The 17,827-nt window shown below is 48.6% G+C and overlaps 3 protein-coding genes across 5 annotated transcripts; all 3 read left to right on the top strand.

Annotated features, from left to right (window-relative positions):
- The first annotated feature begins 1,220 nt into the window (after positions 1 to 1,220).
- On the top strand, positions 1,221 to 4,782 carry LOC130389723 (transmembrane emp24 domain-containing protein 6-like). The gene is made up of 4 exons (XM_056599652.1): positions 1,221 to 1,578; positions 1,939 to 2,065; positions 2,838 to 3,013; positions 3,910 to 4,782. Exons 1-4 carry the CDS (start codon positions 1,360 to 1,362, stop codon positions 4,141 to 4,143), a joined length of 756 nt encoding a protein of 251 aa, XP_056455627.1. The 5' UTR covers positions 1,221 to 1,359; the 3' UTR covers positions 4,144 to 4,782.
- A 129-nt stretch (positions 4,783 to 4,911) lies between these two features.
- LOC130389726 (transmembrane emp24 domain-containing protein 6-like) lies at positions 4,912 to 9,082 on the top strand. 3 transcript variants are annotated; one of them, XM_056599657.1, is made up of 5 exons: positions 5,032 to 5,125; positions 5,174 to 5,580; positions 5,825 to 5,951; positions 7,839 to 7,972; positions 8,340 to 9,082. In XM_056599657.1, the coding sequence occupies exons 2-5, from the start codon at positions 5,383 to 5,385 to the stop codon at positions 8,559 to 8,561; spliced, it is 681 nt and encodes a 226-aa protein (XP_056455632.1). In that variant the 5' UTR covers positions 5,032 to 5,125; positions 5,174 to 5,382; the 3' UTR covers positions 8,562 to 9,082. The 3 variants fall into 3 exon arrangements, with proteins under 3 accessions (XP_056455631.1, XP_056455632.1, XP_056455633.1); XM_056599658.1 differs by lacking the exon at positions 5,032 to 5,125 and having other exon boundaries at positions 5,165 to 5,194; positions 5,236 to 5,580; XM_056599656.1 differs by having other exon boundaries at positions 4,912 to 5,580.
- Positions 9,083 to 9,408: 326 nt separating this feature from the next.
- Positions 9,409 to 17,664, top strand: LOC130389694 (mixed lineage kinase domain-like protein). The gene is made up of 12 exons (XM_056599613.1): positions 9,409 to 9,514; positions 10,738 to 11,070; positions 11,670 to 11,790; positions 11,974 to 12,081; positions 12,495 to 12,666; positions 13,050 to 13,150; positions 13,476 to 13,611; positions 14,492 to 14,576; positions 14,990 to 15,129; positions 15,336 to 15,385; positions 15,906 to 16,049; positions 17,011 to 17,664. Exons 2-12 carry the CDS (start codon positions 10,744 to 10,746, stop codon positions 17,058 to 17,060), a joined length of 1,434 nt encoding a protein of 477 aa, XP_056455588.1. The 5' UTR covers positions 9,409 to 9,514; positions 10,738 to 10,743; the 3' UTR covers positions 17,061 to 17,664.
- Positions 17,665 to 17,827: the final 163 nt, after the last annotated feature.

A 17,827-nucleotide genomic window follows, 5' to 3' on the forward strand; every position in this document is an offset into this window, starting at 1 on the left:
CAGCTGCTCTTGGTTTTTAGTTATTTAATGAAAGAGTTTTGCATTTTTAGTGGATGTTGTAGGTTGGAGGTTGGATTTAATGTGACCTGTCACTGTCAAACTGTCTCTTAACGAGGAAACTCATTAAGAAACAAGCAAACTAAAGCCTGAATCTTATTTCTAATCCTAAAATCTGCAGGTGTAGCCGAAAGTGGATTTCAGATAATTCTTAAGTGAATTCAGCGTTCTGACTTAAGAGTGATCGGCTCCACTCCCCCAGAGTTGAGGCTCATTAAGGTGTTTTAGACCTTTTTTAAAATTGCTGCCTAATTATCACAGGTCGCCTTCATTATTTTCTTAACAGAATTTGTATTTGCTGCGGAGTGTGTTCAATTGAAGTCACTGCCAAATGTTTGTCTGTATTATAATTCACAGATCTGGGAATTAAAGTTCATGATTTGGTTGAGCTGGTTTCCTCGGTCTCTAAGTGCCAATCACACGGGAGTCTCTCTCTCTCTCTCTCTCTCTCTGTCTCTGTCTCTGTCTCTGTCTCTGTCTCTCTCTCTGTCTCACTCTCTGTTCAATTCAAATTCAAATTACTTTATTTTTCCGTTAGGAACTTCAGATTTGGAGGAGCAGCAGGGTGTGTCCATACCCAACAGTACATACAATAAACAAAAGAAAAACACGCACACACTCGCAAACATCAACACCATCAGCCCTGCAGAAAATAAAAATAAAAATCCTTGCCTAAGCCTAATAAATAAATAGTATTAGTACCTCCATAGTGGAGGATAAATAAATAAATAATTTAAAACGATTCCAGGTATTAAAACAAGAGCATACAGTTCAAGGAGGGGTTAAACCATCCAAGAGTCTTATGGATGCCGGGACAAAACTTGACAGGGCTCTGTTTGTCTTTACTGTGTCTCTCATTCTGTGTGTCTCTCTCTCTCTCTCTCCCTCTCTTTCTCTCTCTCTCCCTCTCTTTCTCTCTCTCTGTGTGTGTGTGTGTGTGTGTGTGTGTGTGTGTGTGTGTGTGTGTGTGTGTGTGTGTGTGTGTGCGTGTGCGTGTGCGTGTGCGTGTGCGTGTGCGCGTGCGTGCGTGCGTGCGTGCGTGCGTGCGTGCGTGCGGTTACCTATATTCACTCACTCACACTCTCAGACTGTGTGTAAGAGAGAGATTGTGTGTGAGAGTGGACCAGATGTTCCCAGCAGGTCAATCATCAGCTCGTCTCCAGTGCTGCCAGTCGGACGAGGGAACGAGCAGAGGGCCAGTATGACCATTTAGAGACCAGTTACAGACCGGTTAGAGACCAGTTAGACGACAGTCGACAGCAATAGTCTAGTACTATTAAGTACTAGTAGTAGACCTCCAGTATGGCTCCCCAGCTCCCCTTGTGTCTCCTCGTGGTGGTCCTGGTCCTGGTGGGTCCTGCCAGTCCTGGACCCTCGAAAGACTTGAACCCGGGTATGACGGACCAGGACCTGTTCTGGGGCCAGGACCAGTACGACTTCTCAGTGGTCCTCCACGGCTCCGGGCAGGACTGCTTCTGGCACTTCGCCCACAAGGGAGAGACCTTCTACCTCAGCTTCCAGGTAAGGCCTTACCTAGCCCTACCTAGCCTTACCTTATCCTACCTAGCCTTACCTAGTCCTACCTAGCCTTACCTAATCCTACCTAGCCCAACCTTGCTTAACCTAATCCTACCTAGCCCATACCTAGTCTTACCTAGCCTTACCTAATCCTACCTAGCCTTACCTAGCACTACCTAGCCTTACCTAGTCCTAACTAGACTTACCTAGCCCTACCTAGTCTTACCTAACCCCGCCTAGCATTACCTAGTCCTACCTTATTCTATTTAGCCCTACCTAGCCTTAGCTAGCCCTACCTAGCCTTACCTAGCCTTAGCTAGCCCTACCTAGGTCCTCTGGGTGACTCTCCCTGTCCTCCCTCAGGTCCTCTGGGTGACGGGCGTCGGCCATGACAGCCATCTCTCGGTGACGGTGAATTCTCCCAGCAGTCTGCTCGTGTCCACTGTGGACGACGCCTCCGGTCAGGTGGACTTCAAGACGGAGGAAACGGGTGAACTAACCATCTCTACCCTGATACCTAAATAACCATCTCTAACCTGATACCTAACTAACCATCTCTAACCTGATACCTAACCAACCATCTCTAACCTGATACCTAAGTAACCATCTCTAACCTGATACCTAAGTAACCATCTCTAACCTGATACCTAACTTACCATCTCTACCCTGATACCTAACTAACCATCTCTAACCTGATACCTAACTTACCATCTCTACCCTGATACCTAACTAACCATCTCTAACCTGATACCTAGCTAACCATCTCTAACCTGTTACCTAAGTAACCATCTCTAACCTGATACCTAACTAACCATCTCTAACCTGATACCTAACTAACCATCTCTAACCTGATACCTAAGTAACCATCTCTAACCTGATACCTAACTAACCATCTCTAACCTGATACCTAACTTGCCATCTCTAACCTGATACCTAACTTAGCATCTCTAACCTGATACCTAACTAACCATCTCTAACCTGATACCTAGCTTACCATCTCTAACCTGATACCTAACTTACCATCTCTAACCTGATACCTAGCTAACCAACGTAATTCTGAGGATGTCTCCCTGTCCCCGGGTCAGGGCCAACCTCAGGGGAATCACAGGATGAGGGTTAGGGTCAGGGTTAAGGCTAACCTAAACCTCAGCCTAACCCTCACCCTCTGTCACTCAGGGGGTTAGGGTGATGGTTAGGGTGAGGGTTAGGGTGAGGGTTAGGGTGAGGGTGAGGAAGTTGTAACCCTGTCCCCGTGTCCCCAGGTTTCTACCAGATGTGTTTCAACAACTTCCACAACCGCTTCGGCTCCATGCAGATCTCCCTGAGCTTCGGGGTCTCCTACGACGGCGAGGCGCCAGGCGGGACCAAGGAGGAGCAGCAGAAGGAGGAGGAGGAGGAGGCGCGGCAAAAGCTGAACAGCACACTGGCTGTCATTGAGGTACGAGCAGAACTCAAACCCTAACCCTGTTGACTAACCCTAACCCTCCTAGTGACGTACCCTAACCGTCCTAGTGACTAGCCCTTACCCTCCAATTGACTAACCCTGACCCTCCTAGTGACCGCTGACTAACCCTAACCCTCCTAGTGACTAACCCTAACCCTCCTAGTGACTAGCCCTAACCCTCCTAGTGACTAACCCTAACCGTCCTAGTGACTAGCCCTAACCCTCCAATTGACTATCCCTGACCCTCCTAGTGACCGCTGACTAACCCTAACCTTCCTAGTGACTAACCCTAACCCTCCTAGTGACTAACCCTAACCGTTCTAGCGACTAGCCCTAACCCTCCAATTGACTAACCCTGACCCTCCTAGTGACCGCTGACTAACCCTAACCCTCCTAGTGACTAACCCTAACCCTCCTAGTGACTAGCCCTAACCCTCCTAGTGACTAACCCTAACCCTTCTGTTGACTAACCCTAACCCTCCTTGTGACTAACCCTCCTATTGACTAACCCTCCTGGGGACTAACCCTCACCCTCCTGGTGACTAACCCTCCTGGTATCTAACCCTAACCCTCCTAGTGACTAACCCTCCAGGTGACTAACCCTAACCCTCCTGGTGACTGACCCTCCTGGTGACTAACCCTAACCCTCCTAGTGACTAACCCTCCTGGTGACTAATCCCAATCCTCCTGTTGACCAACCCTCCTGGTGACTGATCCCAATCCTCCTGGTGACTTACCCTAACCCTCCCGGTAACTAATCCCAATCCTCCTGGTGACTAACCCTCCTGGTGACTAACCCTCCTAGTGACTAACCCTCCTAGTGACTAACCCCCCTGGTGACTAGCCCTAACCCTCCTGGTGACTGCTGACTATAACCCTTGTGTTGCTAGGCGACGTCGTACCGCGTGGAGAAGCATGTCTTCCACATGTTCCGCTTCTACAACTTGGGCCGCATGCGACGGAGCGCCGACTCCTTCCTGCAGCAGGCGGCCGGCCGCTACGTCACCGGCTGGTCGGCCGCGCAGAGCGTCCTCATCCTGGGGGCCGGCTACCTGCAGCTCTTCTTCCTCAAGCGACTCTTCATCAGCAAGTCGGACTCCAACCTGGAAAAAACACGCTGCTGAGACTAACCCCAGCCTAACCCTAACCCCAGTCTAACTCCAGTCTCACCCTAACCCCAGTCTAACCTTAATCTCACCCTTACCCTAACCCTGGTCTCACCTTAACCACAGTCTAACTCCAACACCAGTCTATCCCTAACACACTCTAGTTTCACCCTAACCACAGTCTAACCCTAACACTAGTCCAACCCTAACCGTAGTCCAACCCTAACTCTGGTCAAACCCTAACCCTAGTCCAACCCTAACCCTAGTCCAACCCTAACTCTGGTCAAACCCTAACCCTAGTCCAACCCTAACCCTAGTCTAGCCCTAGTCTAACCCTAGTCTGACCCTAACCCTGGTCCAACCCTCCCTCTGTCTAGTCTCTAATCCCTTGCAGCGGCACAAGTCGAACCCTACCTCTTGAAGCATCCTGATGCAGCCCAAGTCCTAGTGACTAACCCTGACTAAGTTAGAGTTTATTCCTTTATTTAATTGACATTGGGGTGTTCTGTCATCCTGACCATGGTTTGTGAATAAATTGAGACTGGATCAACTGGTTTGTGAATAAATTGAGAATGGATCAACTGGTTTGTGAATAAATTGAGAATGGATCAACTGGTTTGTGAATAAATTGAGACTGGTTTGTGAATAAAGTGCGATTGGATCAACTGGTTTGGTTTGTGGTTTGTGAGGGCACCCGGAGCAGAGCTCTTTATCTCCTCTGAACCGGGCGTGGAGCCAGCCCTGAAGGGCCAGAACTCCTAGCCCTGGAGGTCAGAGCCTCCAGTTGACGGCTGGTTAATCATTTCCTCTGAGCTGGAATCAGTCTCAAGGTTCCTCAAGGACCTCCTCAGATAAGCAGCCCTCCTGGTGGAGCAGACAGACCAGCAGACCCCCTGGTGAGTGGACAGACCTCCTGGTGGAGCAGACAGACCTCCTGGTGAGCAGACAGACCGCCTGGTGAGCAGACAGACCAGCAGACCTCCTGGTGGAGCAGACAGACCTCCTGGTGAGCAGACAGACCGCCTGGTGAGCAGACAGACCAGCAGACCTCCTGGTGGAGCAGACAGACCTCCTGGTGGAGCAGACAGACCTCCTGGGGAGCGGACAGACCTCCTGGGGAGCGGACAGACCAGCAGACCTCCTGGTGGAGCAGACAGACCTCCTGGGGAGCAGACAGACCAGGCTCCAATAGACCAGGGTATTGACCAGTGGACCAGGGTCTGGAACAGTAGACCATTAGGCGTAGACCAGAAGAGGATGCGGGTCCTGCTGCTGCTGCTGCTGTCTGCTGATTGGTCGCAGGCCCAGAAGTCGGAGCCAGGGCTCGGCGGGTCTGGGGGGGGGGGGTTCAGGGGAGCGGACCGCTACGACTTCGCCCTGGTGGTCCCCGCGGCCACACAGGAATGTTTCTGGCATTTTGCCCACCAGAGCGGAAACTTCTACCTGGACCACATGGTGAGTGTAACTGGGAATACTGGTAAGGTGACCTGTGTGCGTGTTTCTGTCTGTGTGACCTGTGTGTGTGTGTGAAGGTTCAGTGGGTGAGTGTGCGTGTGTGTGTGTGTGTGTGTGTGTGTGTGTGTGTGTGTGTGTGTGTGTGTGTGTGTGTGTGTGTGTGTGTGTGTGTGTGTGTGTGTGTGTGTGTGTGTGTGTGTGGGTCCAGTGGGTGACCTGTGTGTGTGTGTGTGTGTGTGTGTAGGTCCAGTGGGTGACTGGGATGGCGTCTGATCACCGATTGGCTGTGAGGGTTCTGTCTCCAGACGGCTCGCTCATATCTTCCTCCTACCAGGTCATAGGTCAAATCCACTTCGAGACCCAAACCACAGGTACGCTCTCTCCCTTTATAGCTCTCTATATAATTCCCTTTATTGGTGGTCAGTATAGTGCACTATTCTGGTTCCCTATATAGTACACTATAATGGTGGTCAGTAAAGTGCACTATTCTTGTTCCCTATATAGTACTCTATATTGGTGTTAAGTATAGTTCAGTACTCTGGTTCCCTATATAGTGCCCTATTCTGGTTCTCTATGTAGTTCACTATTACATGAACATTCAGGGCATTTTGCAGATTTTTTTATCCAAAGTACATTGCAATAAGTACATTTGTCAGAAGAAAGAGAATAAAACAAAAATATTGGATGGTACAGCGATATACACAGGCACTAACAATCGCTAGGATAACCCATTCCCTGCAAACAACAAACATAGCTAGGATAAGATGCTACACAATGCTAAGTACTACTTTAGTACCAGGATGTACAAACATAAAATAAGTAGGTAAGAGTGGTGTTTTTCGGGGAGTAACGGAGGAGGGGGGTAAGGAGGGAGGCTATGCAGAGTCCAGGTGAACTCTGAACAGGTGAGGCTTGAGTCTCCTGCGGGAGCTGGTGAGCGACTCTGATGTCCTGACATCGGCAGGGAGCTCGCTCCACCATCGCGGTGCCGAAAACCGAAGAGTTGAGTAGCTGAGTGACGTTGGCGTAGTACTGATGGGAGAAACCGTGTGATGTGATTACTGAGCCTAATTGTCTGTTTACTAGTATATAGGGAGAACAGAACGGGTCCCAGTATAGAGCCTTGAGGGACACCAGTGTCAAAAGTGCAGGGTTTGGACAAGGAGCCCATCCATGTGACCTGATAGGTGCTGAAGTGGCGAACCCTTTGTTCGCCCTATATATTCCTGATGCAGAGGTAGTCCGACACACTTTTCTTGGGAAGCACGCACAGAGATTGTTTAACTTGGTTTTGATTAATTTATTAAGCAATAACTCCGGTTGACTTTCCAGGAAAATAACCAAACATAAAAACTCCAAACAATGTATCTGTTTGCGGCCAAAACAGGGTTCTTTCGTATTGGACAAAAAGGGCTTTTCAATGTAAAATAATCTGTAAAAAATGCGTCCAATAATGCGAACTAATGCGATAATAATGCGAACTAATGCGAACTAATGCGGTCAGAAAACTGTTGGCTCTCTGCCTTCCAAACCCGAATTACAGTAATTAGCCTGCCCTATATGAGGGCCTCCAATAGGCTCCCGGTAGAGCGTGACACACCTACTTCCCCAGGTGACACAACGGACTAATTACCACGTCATCACCAAATGCATAAATATACATATGAATGAAAGTTGGATTAATATTTCATACACTTTATAATTCATAACTCATACTTTTAGCCTTAGACTCAAAATATATTTACTTAAAAATATATAAACACAAATGACCTCTAAATGGCTCCAACAGGTGCGATTGGTAAGGTAAGTTGTGAACCAGGATAGCGCAGAGTCAACGATGCCGAGTTCAATGCGAGTGGGGAGGAGGATCTGGCAGTTCACCGTGTCGAACGCTGCGAGGTCGAGGAGAAAGAGAACCGATGAGAGGGACGAGGCTCTGGCAGCACAGAGTGACTCAGTCACCGCGAGGAGAGCAGTCTCAGTGCCTTCTTGAAGCCTGACCGATGAGGGTCAAGCAGATTGTTGTGTGAGAGATAGGAGGAAAGTCGATTGAAGATGGCACAATCCAGAATTTTAGAAAGGGATGAAAGAAGAGACATCGGTCCGTAGTTCTGGATGTCGTGGTGTCAAGGGTCGTGCACTATTCTGGCTCCCTATGTCGTGCACTATTCTGGTTCCCTATATATCACACTTATGTGGTTCCCTATGTCGCGCACTAATCTGGTCTCTATGTCGTACACTATTCTCCCTGTGTTCAGGGTTCTACCAGATGTGTTTGGGGAACCAGAACCGGCTTGGGGTGGTTCGGGTCTTCCTGAACTTCGGGGTCGTATACGGAGGTCAAGAGGTCACGGAGGTCAACGGGGTCAACAGCTCTCTGCTCAACATACAGGTAGATATACTGCTGGTAGAACTACAGTACTGACACAGTACTGATATAGTACTACAGTACTGACAAATCACTCATTTAGTACTACACTACTGACGCAGTACTGATGTAGTACCACAGTACTGACACAGTATTTATGTTGTACTAAAGTATAGATGTAGCACCCACAGTATATATGTAGTACTACATTATAGATGTACTAATTTAGTACTAAGACAGCACTGATGAAGTACTACAGTACGGACGTAGTACTATGTCTGTATGTACTGTGATTGGTTCATAGGACAGTACTAGCGTGTGATTGGTTCACAGGGCAATACTAGCGTGTGATTGGTTCTCAGGACAGTACTAGCGTGTGATTGGTCCTCAGGGCAGCTTGGTGCGACTGCAGACCGCGGTGTTCCACATTTGGAGGTTCTATTCCCACGCCCGGGCGCGGCGGGGGGGCGACCTCCACCTGCTGGACTCCACCCGGGACTACGTCAGCTGGTGGAGCCTCGCCCAGACCCTTGTCATCCTGACCGCCGGTCCCCTGCAGCTCCTCTTCCTCAGAAGGCTCTTCATCAACCACACACACAAGACACGCTGCTGAGACACACACACACACACACACACACACACACACACACACACACACACACACACACACACACACACACACACACACACACACACACACACACACACACACACACACACGACACGCTGCTGAGACACACACACACACACAAACACACAAGACATGCTGCTTAGACACACACACACACACACACACAAGACACACTGCTGAGACACAGACACACACACACACACACACACACACACACACACACACAAGACACACAGATGAGACACACACACGTACACAAGGCACGCCGCTGAGACACACACGAACACACCCACACACACAAGACACGCTGCTGAGACACACACAAACACACACACACATAGATAGGGTTAGGCAGTAGAGGACAGGGTTAAGGTTAGGCATTAAAGGACAGGGGTGAATACATTACGGTCAGAGGGTTCCTGAGTCAGCAGCTTTGTCACGAGTCGATTCCTCCTTCTTCTGATTATTTAAAATCCCTCCAGACAATAATAAAATCATTAAATATACAACATTGCGTGTGTGTCTTAATGCAGATGTGTATGAGTGTGTGTGTGTGTGTGTATGAGTTTTGTTTGTGTGTGTCTGTCTAAGTGTGTGTGTGTGTGTGTGTCTAAGTCTATGTGTGTCTGTGTGTGTCCCGATTGTGTATGTATGTGTCTACTTGTACGTTTGTTTGTGTGTCTGTCTATGTGTGTGTCCGAGTGTGTGTGTGTGCCAGTTTGTGTGTGTGTGTGTGTGTGTGTGTGTGTGTGTGTGTGTGTGTGAGAGAGAGAGTGTGAGTCAGCACCACCACCATTCTGTTATTAAATCACCCACAAGGTGGTGTGTCCTGAGGGGGAGGGGCTTAGAGGCGTTGCACAGGAAGTGAGGAAGTGTTCAGAAATTACAGCTCCTGACAAGACCGCAGCCTCTATCTCGCTCCACATCAACGAAAGGTAAACACACACACACGCACGCAGATACACAGGAGCACACACACACACGCAAACTGGTACACAGAAGCACACACACACACACACACACACACACACACACACACACACTGACAAACACAAAAACATACACACTCTGTTTCCTGGTCATTTTTCACTTCCTCCTCTTCGTGTTGAATTGATGAGGTTATTTGACCGTGTGTGTGAGTGATATGGTTGAACTGGGCAGCTCCCAGTGTGAGTGATGTGGTTGAACTGGGCGGCTCCCAGTGTCCTCCATTAGCAGAGGTGGTTCTACTGTGGTTCTACTTGGAACAATGTTACTGGAGCATTCCCGGGCCTCTGGGGAGTACGTCAGGGTTCCTGCTGATCCAGCCATGTGCTGACTTCTGGTCACATGACTTGATGTGCATGTCAGGCTGTAGGTACTGAGTTAGGGTTAGCTAACCCTTACCCTAACCCTGAGAGTCAGAGTTAGCTAACCCTAACTCTAACCCCAACCCTTTCCCTGGCTCCTTTAGTGTCTGCTGTGGCTTCATTGTGTACCCAACATGTTGCTGCACGCGCATTTTCAGAAGACAATGCGTGTGGTTGCGTGAGCAAACTCGTCGTAATATTCGTGAACAGGCTGAAATGCAAATGCTAGCAAAGCAAATGAGCAGATCGCACAGTTTCAGGTCCCCAGGCAGATTTGAAGCCGGCCTATGATTGGTTGATGGGCTGGTCTGAGTTATGGTGCCCCCTGTCGCTGAAGCTGTACATCACATTCTGGACCCCAGCCTAAGTGCGGATTCTATATGGGTGCCAACTTTGACAACTTGGAGGGGTTCAATGGTAGAGGTCAGAGTTTTTCTCGATTGAATCCCATTCTAAAAACATCAGTGGTCCTTTTAATTTGACCCTGGGACCTCTGTCCACCTGTGATATCAAAGCCTTCCACATAACCTGAGGTCCTTGATGTCTCTGAAGTGGACTTGGGAATAATTGAACGATAGCGACTCATTTTCACACATCGTATTTATCTTAATATATAACAGGGCGTGACTCTCATCACTAAAGGTTTGAGTTATAGCTCCCACTGTGGTAACAGCCGTCGAGGTTTGAGTTATAGCGCCCCCTGTAGTCACAGCTGTGGAGGTTTGAGTTATAGCGCCCCCTGTGGACCCTTTCCATATAAAAAAACAATATTCTAAATCTGAATGATGAGTGAATGACCTCTGACTCAGGTTTACATGATGGAGACCATCGAGCCCATCCTGAGCCTGGCCACCTCCATCTACCATCTGGTGGGGGAGGTCCAGGCCAACAGGAAGCGCTGTGAGCGCGTGGCCGAGCGCGTCCGGGAGCTGGCGGGGCTGGTGACCGCCTTGGGGGGCGGGGCTTCCACTGCTGACTCCAAGGTGAAGGCGGGGCTGGAGAAGCTAATGTTGACGCTCCGGTTGGCTGAGGACCTGATCAGGAAGTATGCCGACGCCCGCTTCCTGAAGCGGCTGGCACGGGCGTATCACCTGGGGGAGGACTTTGCCGATGTCAACGACCGGCTCAACGACGCCTACCAGGTACTGTATAGATACGGTATTGTACTGTCCAACCTACATGCTCCCTAATGACATGTCTCTGTACTCTCTAACCCAACCTGCTCCCTAATGACCTGTCTATGTACTCTCTAACCCAACCTGCTCCCTAATGACCTGTCTCTGTACAGTCTAACCCTCCCTCTCTCTACTGTCTAACCCTCCCTCTCTCTACTGTCTAACCCTCCCTGTCCTCCCCAGGTGCTGTCTCTGTGCTGTCTAACCCTCCCTCTCTCTACTGTCTAACCCTCCCTCTCTCTACTGTCTGACCCTCCCTCTCCTCCCCAGGTGCCATCTCTCTACTGTCTAACCCTCCCTCTCTCTACTGTCTAACCCTCCCTCTCTGTACTGTCTAACCCTCCCTCTCTGTACTGTCTAACCCTCCCTGTCCTCCCCAGGTGCTGTCTCTGTGCTGTCTAACCCTCCCTCTTTCTACTGTCTAACCCTCCCTCTCCTCCCCAGGTGCTGTCTCTGTACTGTCTAACCCTCCCTGTCCTCCCCAGGTGCTGTCTCTGTACTGTCTAACCCTCCCTGTCCTCACAGGTGCTGTCTCTGTACTGTCTAACCCTCCCTGTCCTCCCCAGGTGCTGTCTCTGGCCCTCCAGGTGGAGCAGAGCCAGTCCTCCCGCTCTGCCTTCGAGGAGGCCCGCCGCCTCGCCGAGGACCAGGCCGACCAGCAGGACGACGCCCGCCACTTCCGGCAGAGTAAGACCCGGGCGGCACAGTAAACAGGGGGTTGGTCGCCACCGTCACCAGGCCCTCGTCCCCAGGGGGTGGGTCGCCACGGTCACCAGGCCCTCGTCCCCAGGGGGTGGGTCGCCACGGTCACCAGGCCCTCGTCACCACGGGATGGGTCGCCACGGTAACCAGGTCTCTCCTCTCCTCCAGTCCTCGAGGCCACTCAGGAGACTTTGAACGCCACTCAGGAGACTGTGAACGCCACACAGGAAGACGTCCAGAAGCTCCGGGGCACAGTAGAGACTCTGATCCAGACCGGTAAGTCCTGTCTGTCTGTCTGCCTGCCTGCCTGCCTGCCTGCCTGCCTGCCTGCCTGCCTGCCTGCCTGCCTGCCTGTTAGCCGGACAGCCTGTCTGTCTGTCTGTGTGTTTGTCTGCCTGTTAGCCTGTCAGCTTGTCTGTCTCTCTGTCTGTCAGCCTGCCTGTCTGTCTGTCTGTCTGTCTGTCTGTCTGTCTGTCTGTCTGTCTGTCTGTCTGTCTGTCTGTCTGTCTGTCTGTTAGCCTGACAGCTTGTCTGTCCATCTGTTTCTCTGTCTGTCTGTCGGCCTGCCTGTCTGTCTGCCTGTTTACTGACCGCTGTCTACTGTGTGGATGTATGTGTGCGTACATGTGCGTGGTTGTGTGTGTGTGCGTACATGTGTATGGTTGTGTGTGTGTGCCTGCATGTGTCAGTCAGTAAATCCAGGATGGTGAATCAGGACATCAGGGTGATCACAGCAGACGAGTTGACCTATGACACCCAGCCCTTCATGACCTCGCCGACCTCTGAGGTCTACAGGGGAGAATACAACAAGTTCACCGTCGCCATCAAACGCTTCACCACTACCGCCTCCACCTCCTCGCAGTAGGGCCGCTAACTACCCCTAACTAGTCACTACACACTGAATAACCCTAACGTCACTAGTCAATACACGCTACAAATACTAATCAACACGAGGAAGCACATTAGAGTCAGTGCACAGTCACACTATTAAATAAATACTACACCCTACACTGCACAAAATTATAATTTAATCATTTAAATATCATAATCGTTCGCTTGGTTCACACTTATTTTTTATCTCTTCTACCATGTTCTATCTGTTCTGTTTCTATGTTTCTGTTTCTATGTTTCTATGTGTCTACGTCTCTGTTTCTATGCCTCTGTGTTTCTGTGTTTCTACTTCTCTGTTTTTATGTCTCTGTCTTTGTGTGTTTCCATGTCTCTGTTTCTGTGTGTTTCCATAGCGACATTCAGAGGGTTTTCCATAAGGAGATAGAGACCATGCGGCGCTTCGAGTCCCCCAACATCTTGCGGATGTTCGGCATCTGTGTCCAGGACGAGAACGGTAAAGACCAGAGCATCTACCTGTAGGCTAGGGCTAGACCCTAACCCTAGACCTAGGGCTAGACCCTTACCCTAGGTCTAGGGCTAGACCCAAACCCTAGACCTAAGGCTAGACCCTAACCCTAGACCTAAGGCTAGACCCTAACCCTAGACCTAGGGCTAGACCCTAACCCTAGACCTAGGGCTAGACCCTAACCCTAGACCTAGGGATAGACCCTAACCCTAGACCTAGGGCTAGACCCTAACCCTAGAGCTAGGGCCTTCTGAGGTAGGACTAGGAGGTAGACCCCAGCATTGGGTTTACCCAGCATGCTGTGTGTCTGCAGGGCCGTCGCCCACCTTCCTGATAGTCATGGAGTACTGTGAGAAGGGGAGTCTCCGTCAGGTCCTGGACAGCCCCCGGGCCCTGACCTGGGCCCGCCGGGCCGGCATGAGCCTGGACGCCGCCCGGGGCCTCTACCGGTTGGTATGGAGGGTTAGACATTAGGGAGGTGGAGGGTTAGACAGTAGGGAGGTGGAGGGTTAGACAGTAGGGAGGTGGAGGGTTAGACAGTAGGGAGTTTGAGGGTTAGACAGTAGGGAGGTGGAGGGTTAGAAAGTAGGGAGCTGGAGGGTTAGACAGTAGGGAGTTTGAGGGTTAGACAGTAGGGAGGTGGAGGGTTAGACAGTAGGGAGCTGGAGGGTTGGACAGTAGGGAGGTGGAGGGTTAGACAGTAGGGAGGTGGAGGGTTAGACAGTAGGGAGTTTGAGGGTTAGACAGTAGGGAGGTGGAGGGTTAGACAGTAGGGAGGTGGAGGGTTAGACAGTAGGGAGGTGGAGGGTTAGACAGTAGGGAGGTGGAGGGTTAGAAGGTAGGGAGGTGGAGGGTTAGACAGTAGGGAGGTGGAGGGTTAGACAGTAGGGAGCTGAAGGGTTAGACAGTAGGGAGGTGGAGGGTTAGACAGTAGGGAGGTGGAGGGTTAGACAGTAGGGAGGTGGAGGGTTAGACAGTAGGGAGGTGGAGGGTTAGACAGTAGGGAGCTGGAGGGTTAGACAGTAGGGAGAGCATATATTGACTGCTGTCAAGGAAAGTGGATTTTTTGCCTCTAGATAGAAGATATTTTTTTGTTTTGCCAAGTAGCCGTGCAATAAGCGGGATAATGTATAGACGCCGGTCATTATCGAAGATAAGCCCTTCAGGGGGAAGCAAGACGCTTGCCCTGGTTCGCCCTGTCGGGGCTTATTTCCTGATAATGACCGGCGTTCTATACAGTATCCCTTACATTTTCCATCAGTCCCCTCTCTATGGATCCTGGACCGTCCAGCTACTGAATGATTGTGTTTCCATGGTTACGTCCCACAGCCTCCACCAGACAGAGGACAAGGCCAAGGTTCACGGCTGCATCAACAGCAGCAAGTTCCTCGTCGCCGAGGGATACAGAGTGAAGGTGAGAGGGTGAGAGGGTGAAGGTGAGAAGGTGAGAGGATGAGAAGTGAAGGTGAGAAGTTGAAGGTGAGAGGGTGAGAGTGAAGGTGAGAGAGTGAGAGGGTGAAGGTGAAAGGGTGAGAGTGAAGGTGAGGGAGTGAGAGGGTGAAGGTGAGAGTGAAGGTGAGAGGGTGAAGGTGAAAGGGTGAGAGTGAAGGTGAGGGAGTGAGAGGGTGAAGGTGAGAGTGAAGGTGAGAGGGTGAAGGTGAAAGAGTGAGAGTGAAGGTGAGAGGGTGAGAGGGTGAAGGTGAAAGGGTGAGAGTGAGGGTGAGAGGGTGAAGGTGAGAGGGTGAGAGGGTGAAGGTGACAGTGTGAGTGTTAGAGGGAGAAGGTGAGAGGGAGAAGGTGAGAGGTTGACCAAGTGTTGGATTTCAGCTGGGGGGTCTAGAGCTGGCAAAGACGGAGACGTCTCTGAGGAAGAGCTCCGACGGGCAGACCAGCTCACTGCGGTACTGCTCTCCCCAGCAGCTCCAGAACGTCAACTATGTCTACAACAAGAAGTGTGAGATTTACAGGTGAGACACACACAAACAAACACCCTGAAGCACCATAAACTGCTACTGCTACAGGCCTCAACACAGCAACAGTCTGTCCTCTATCACAGCTACAGTCTAACTATATCAAAGCTACAGTCTGTCCTTTATCACAGCTGCAGTCTGTCCTTTATCAATGACCTTACCAAACTCTAAATCTGTATTCTTTATTCTGTATTCTTTTGCAGCTTTGGGATTGTCTTGTGGGAAATTGCAACTCGCAAGAAACCTTTTGAAGGTAAAAGTTGATGTTCCAAAAATCTGCACCACCTCCATATCCATATCTTGTTCTTCAACACATCTATTGAAGAACAAGATATATGATCATAAATCGAATGATCATATATCTAATCATATGACCGTATATCTAATCATATGATCATAAATCGAATCATATGATCATATATCTAATCATATGATCATATATCTAATCATATGACCTTATATCTAATTATATGATCAGATATCTAATCATATGACCGTATATCTAATCATATGATCAGATATCTAATCATATGATCATATATCTAATCGTATGATCATATGTCTAATCATATGATCATAAATCTAATAATATGATCGTATCTAATCATATGATCGTGTACCTTATCATATGATCTTGTATCTAATTATATGATCATAAATGTAATCATATGATCGTATATCTAATCATATGATCATATATCTAATCATAATCCTCACTCTGACTCGAGGCTGATCCACTAACGGGTTCCTCTTATTTGGGAGGCTGTGTTCAGATTGTTCGACTAGTCTTGACATCTTCAACAAAGTGATAACGGAGAAGGTTGTAGAGCGTCTGCCAGACGACTGCCCCCCAGCTCTGAGGACACTCATCGACGCCTGTCGCTCCTTAGATGACTTCAAAAGACCTTCAGCTGGAGGTGAGCAGCATACCACAGTATAGATACTATCTATACTGTGGTATAGATACCGTCCATCTATACCACAGTATAGATACCATCAATACCGTGGTATAGATAATAATAATAATAATAATAATAATAATAAATGTTATTTTAATGCACTTTATATTCAAGAATCTCAAAGTGCTTCAGAGATAGATACCATCAATACCGTGGTAGATACCATCTATACCACAGTATAGTGTGGTATAGATGCCGTGGTATGGATACCATCTATACCACAGTATAGATACCATCTATACCGTGGTATAGATACAATCTTTACCACAGTATAGATACCATCTATACTGTGGTATATATGGTATCGATACTGTGGTATAGATAACATCTATACTGTGGTATAGATGGTATCTATACCGTGGTATAGATACCATCTATACCACAGTATAGATACCATATATACCACGGTATAGATACCATCTATACCGCGGTATAGATACCCTATATACCACAGTATAGATGCCATATCTACCATAGTATCGATACCATATATACTGTGGTATAGAAACGTGGTATACATACCATCCATACCACGGTATAGAAACTTTGGTAGATGGTATCTTTACCATGGTTTCTCTATACCACGACCCACCCACGTTGAAGAGGTACTTTCTAGATGGAAATACGACGTGCCTGGAACCAAACCAAGTCATGCTACGCTAAGTCGTGGCCAGTTGAGCTGGTACTGTCGGTGGAAAAGGGGCAATAGTACCACAGTACCACCACAGTACCACCACAATAAAACCATAGTACCACAATAGTACAACCATAGTACCCCAGTAACACCATAGTAACACAGTACCACCATAGTACCAGAGTACCACCACAGTAGCACAATAGTACCAACATACTGCCAGTATCATACATACTACTGGTTAAAGGGTGACTCTGTACTTACAGATCTGTTTTCTGTCTCTAGTGGTGGTCGATAAACTGCGCAGAGTTGTGGACGAGCTGGAAGAGGAGTGAGACAAGTTAACGTCTGGGAGAAGAGTGAGACAAGTTAACTTCTGGAAGGGGAGAGAGACTTGTTAACGTCTGGAAGAGGAGTGAGACATGTTAACGTCTGGGAGAAGAGTTTGACGAGTCTAACCCTGATCTCCAACGCTTCGGCGTAACAATGTTGCACACTCGGGAATGTTGGTTGTGGTTTGATGATGATGGTGTTTGATGATGATGGTGGTGATGAAGGGGTGTATTTGAGGATGATGGGGTTTGATGATGAGGTTGTTTGATGATGAGGTTGTGTGGTGATGGTGTTTATTGGTGTTTCAGGATGAGGGTGTTTGGTGACGGTGGTGTTTGAAGATTAGTTTTTTTTTTATGATGAAGATGTTAGTACCTTAATAATGATGGTGTTCATAATAACTTCATAGCTAACCAAATTACAAATATATTTACGCCCAAAATATATCCATACAATACGGAAAGGCCAATATTTCTACTGCAGTACTACAATGATATTATATTTTTATATGATATTATTATATTGTTATTTGGTGGAACAAGTCTTAAAGCATGCTAGGCTAGTTGTGTTGCTGTCTTAATAAATAAAACATCTTTCAACCAATCGTAATTTTGGAATGATCTTTTATTCTTTTTAATGTTGTGAATCATACAGAACACCTTCACATGCTCGCTCTCTCTCTCTGTCTGTCCTTCTCCCTATTTGTCTCTCTATTTCTGTCTCTCTGTCTTTCTCCCTCTCTCTCTTTGTCTCTCTGTCTTTCTCACAC

The sequence above is a fragment of the Gadus chalcogrammus genome, chromosome 9 (assembly GCF_026213295.1).
Source record: "Gadus chalcogrammus isolate NIFS_2021 chromosome 9, NIFS_Gcha_1.0, whole genome shotgun sequence".
Lineage (NCBI taxonomy): Eukaryota > Metazoa > Chordata > Actinopteri > Gadiformes > Gadidae > Gadus > Gadus chalcogrammus.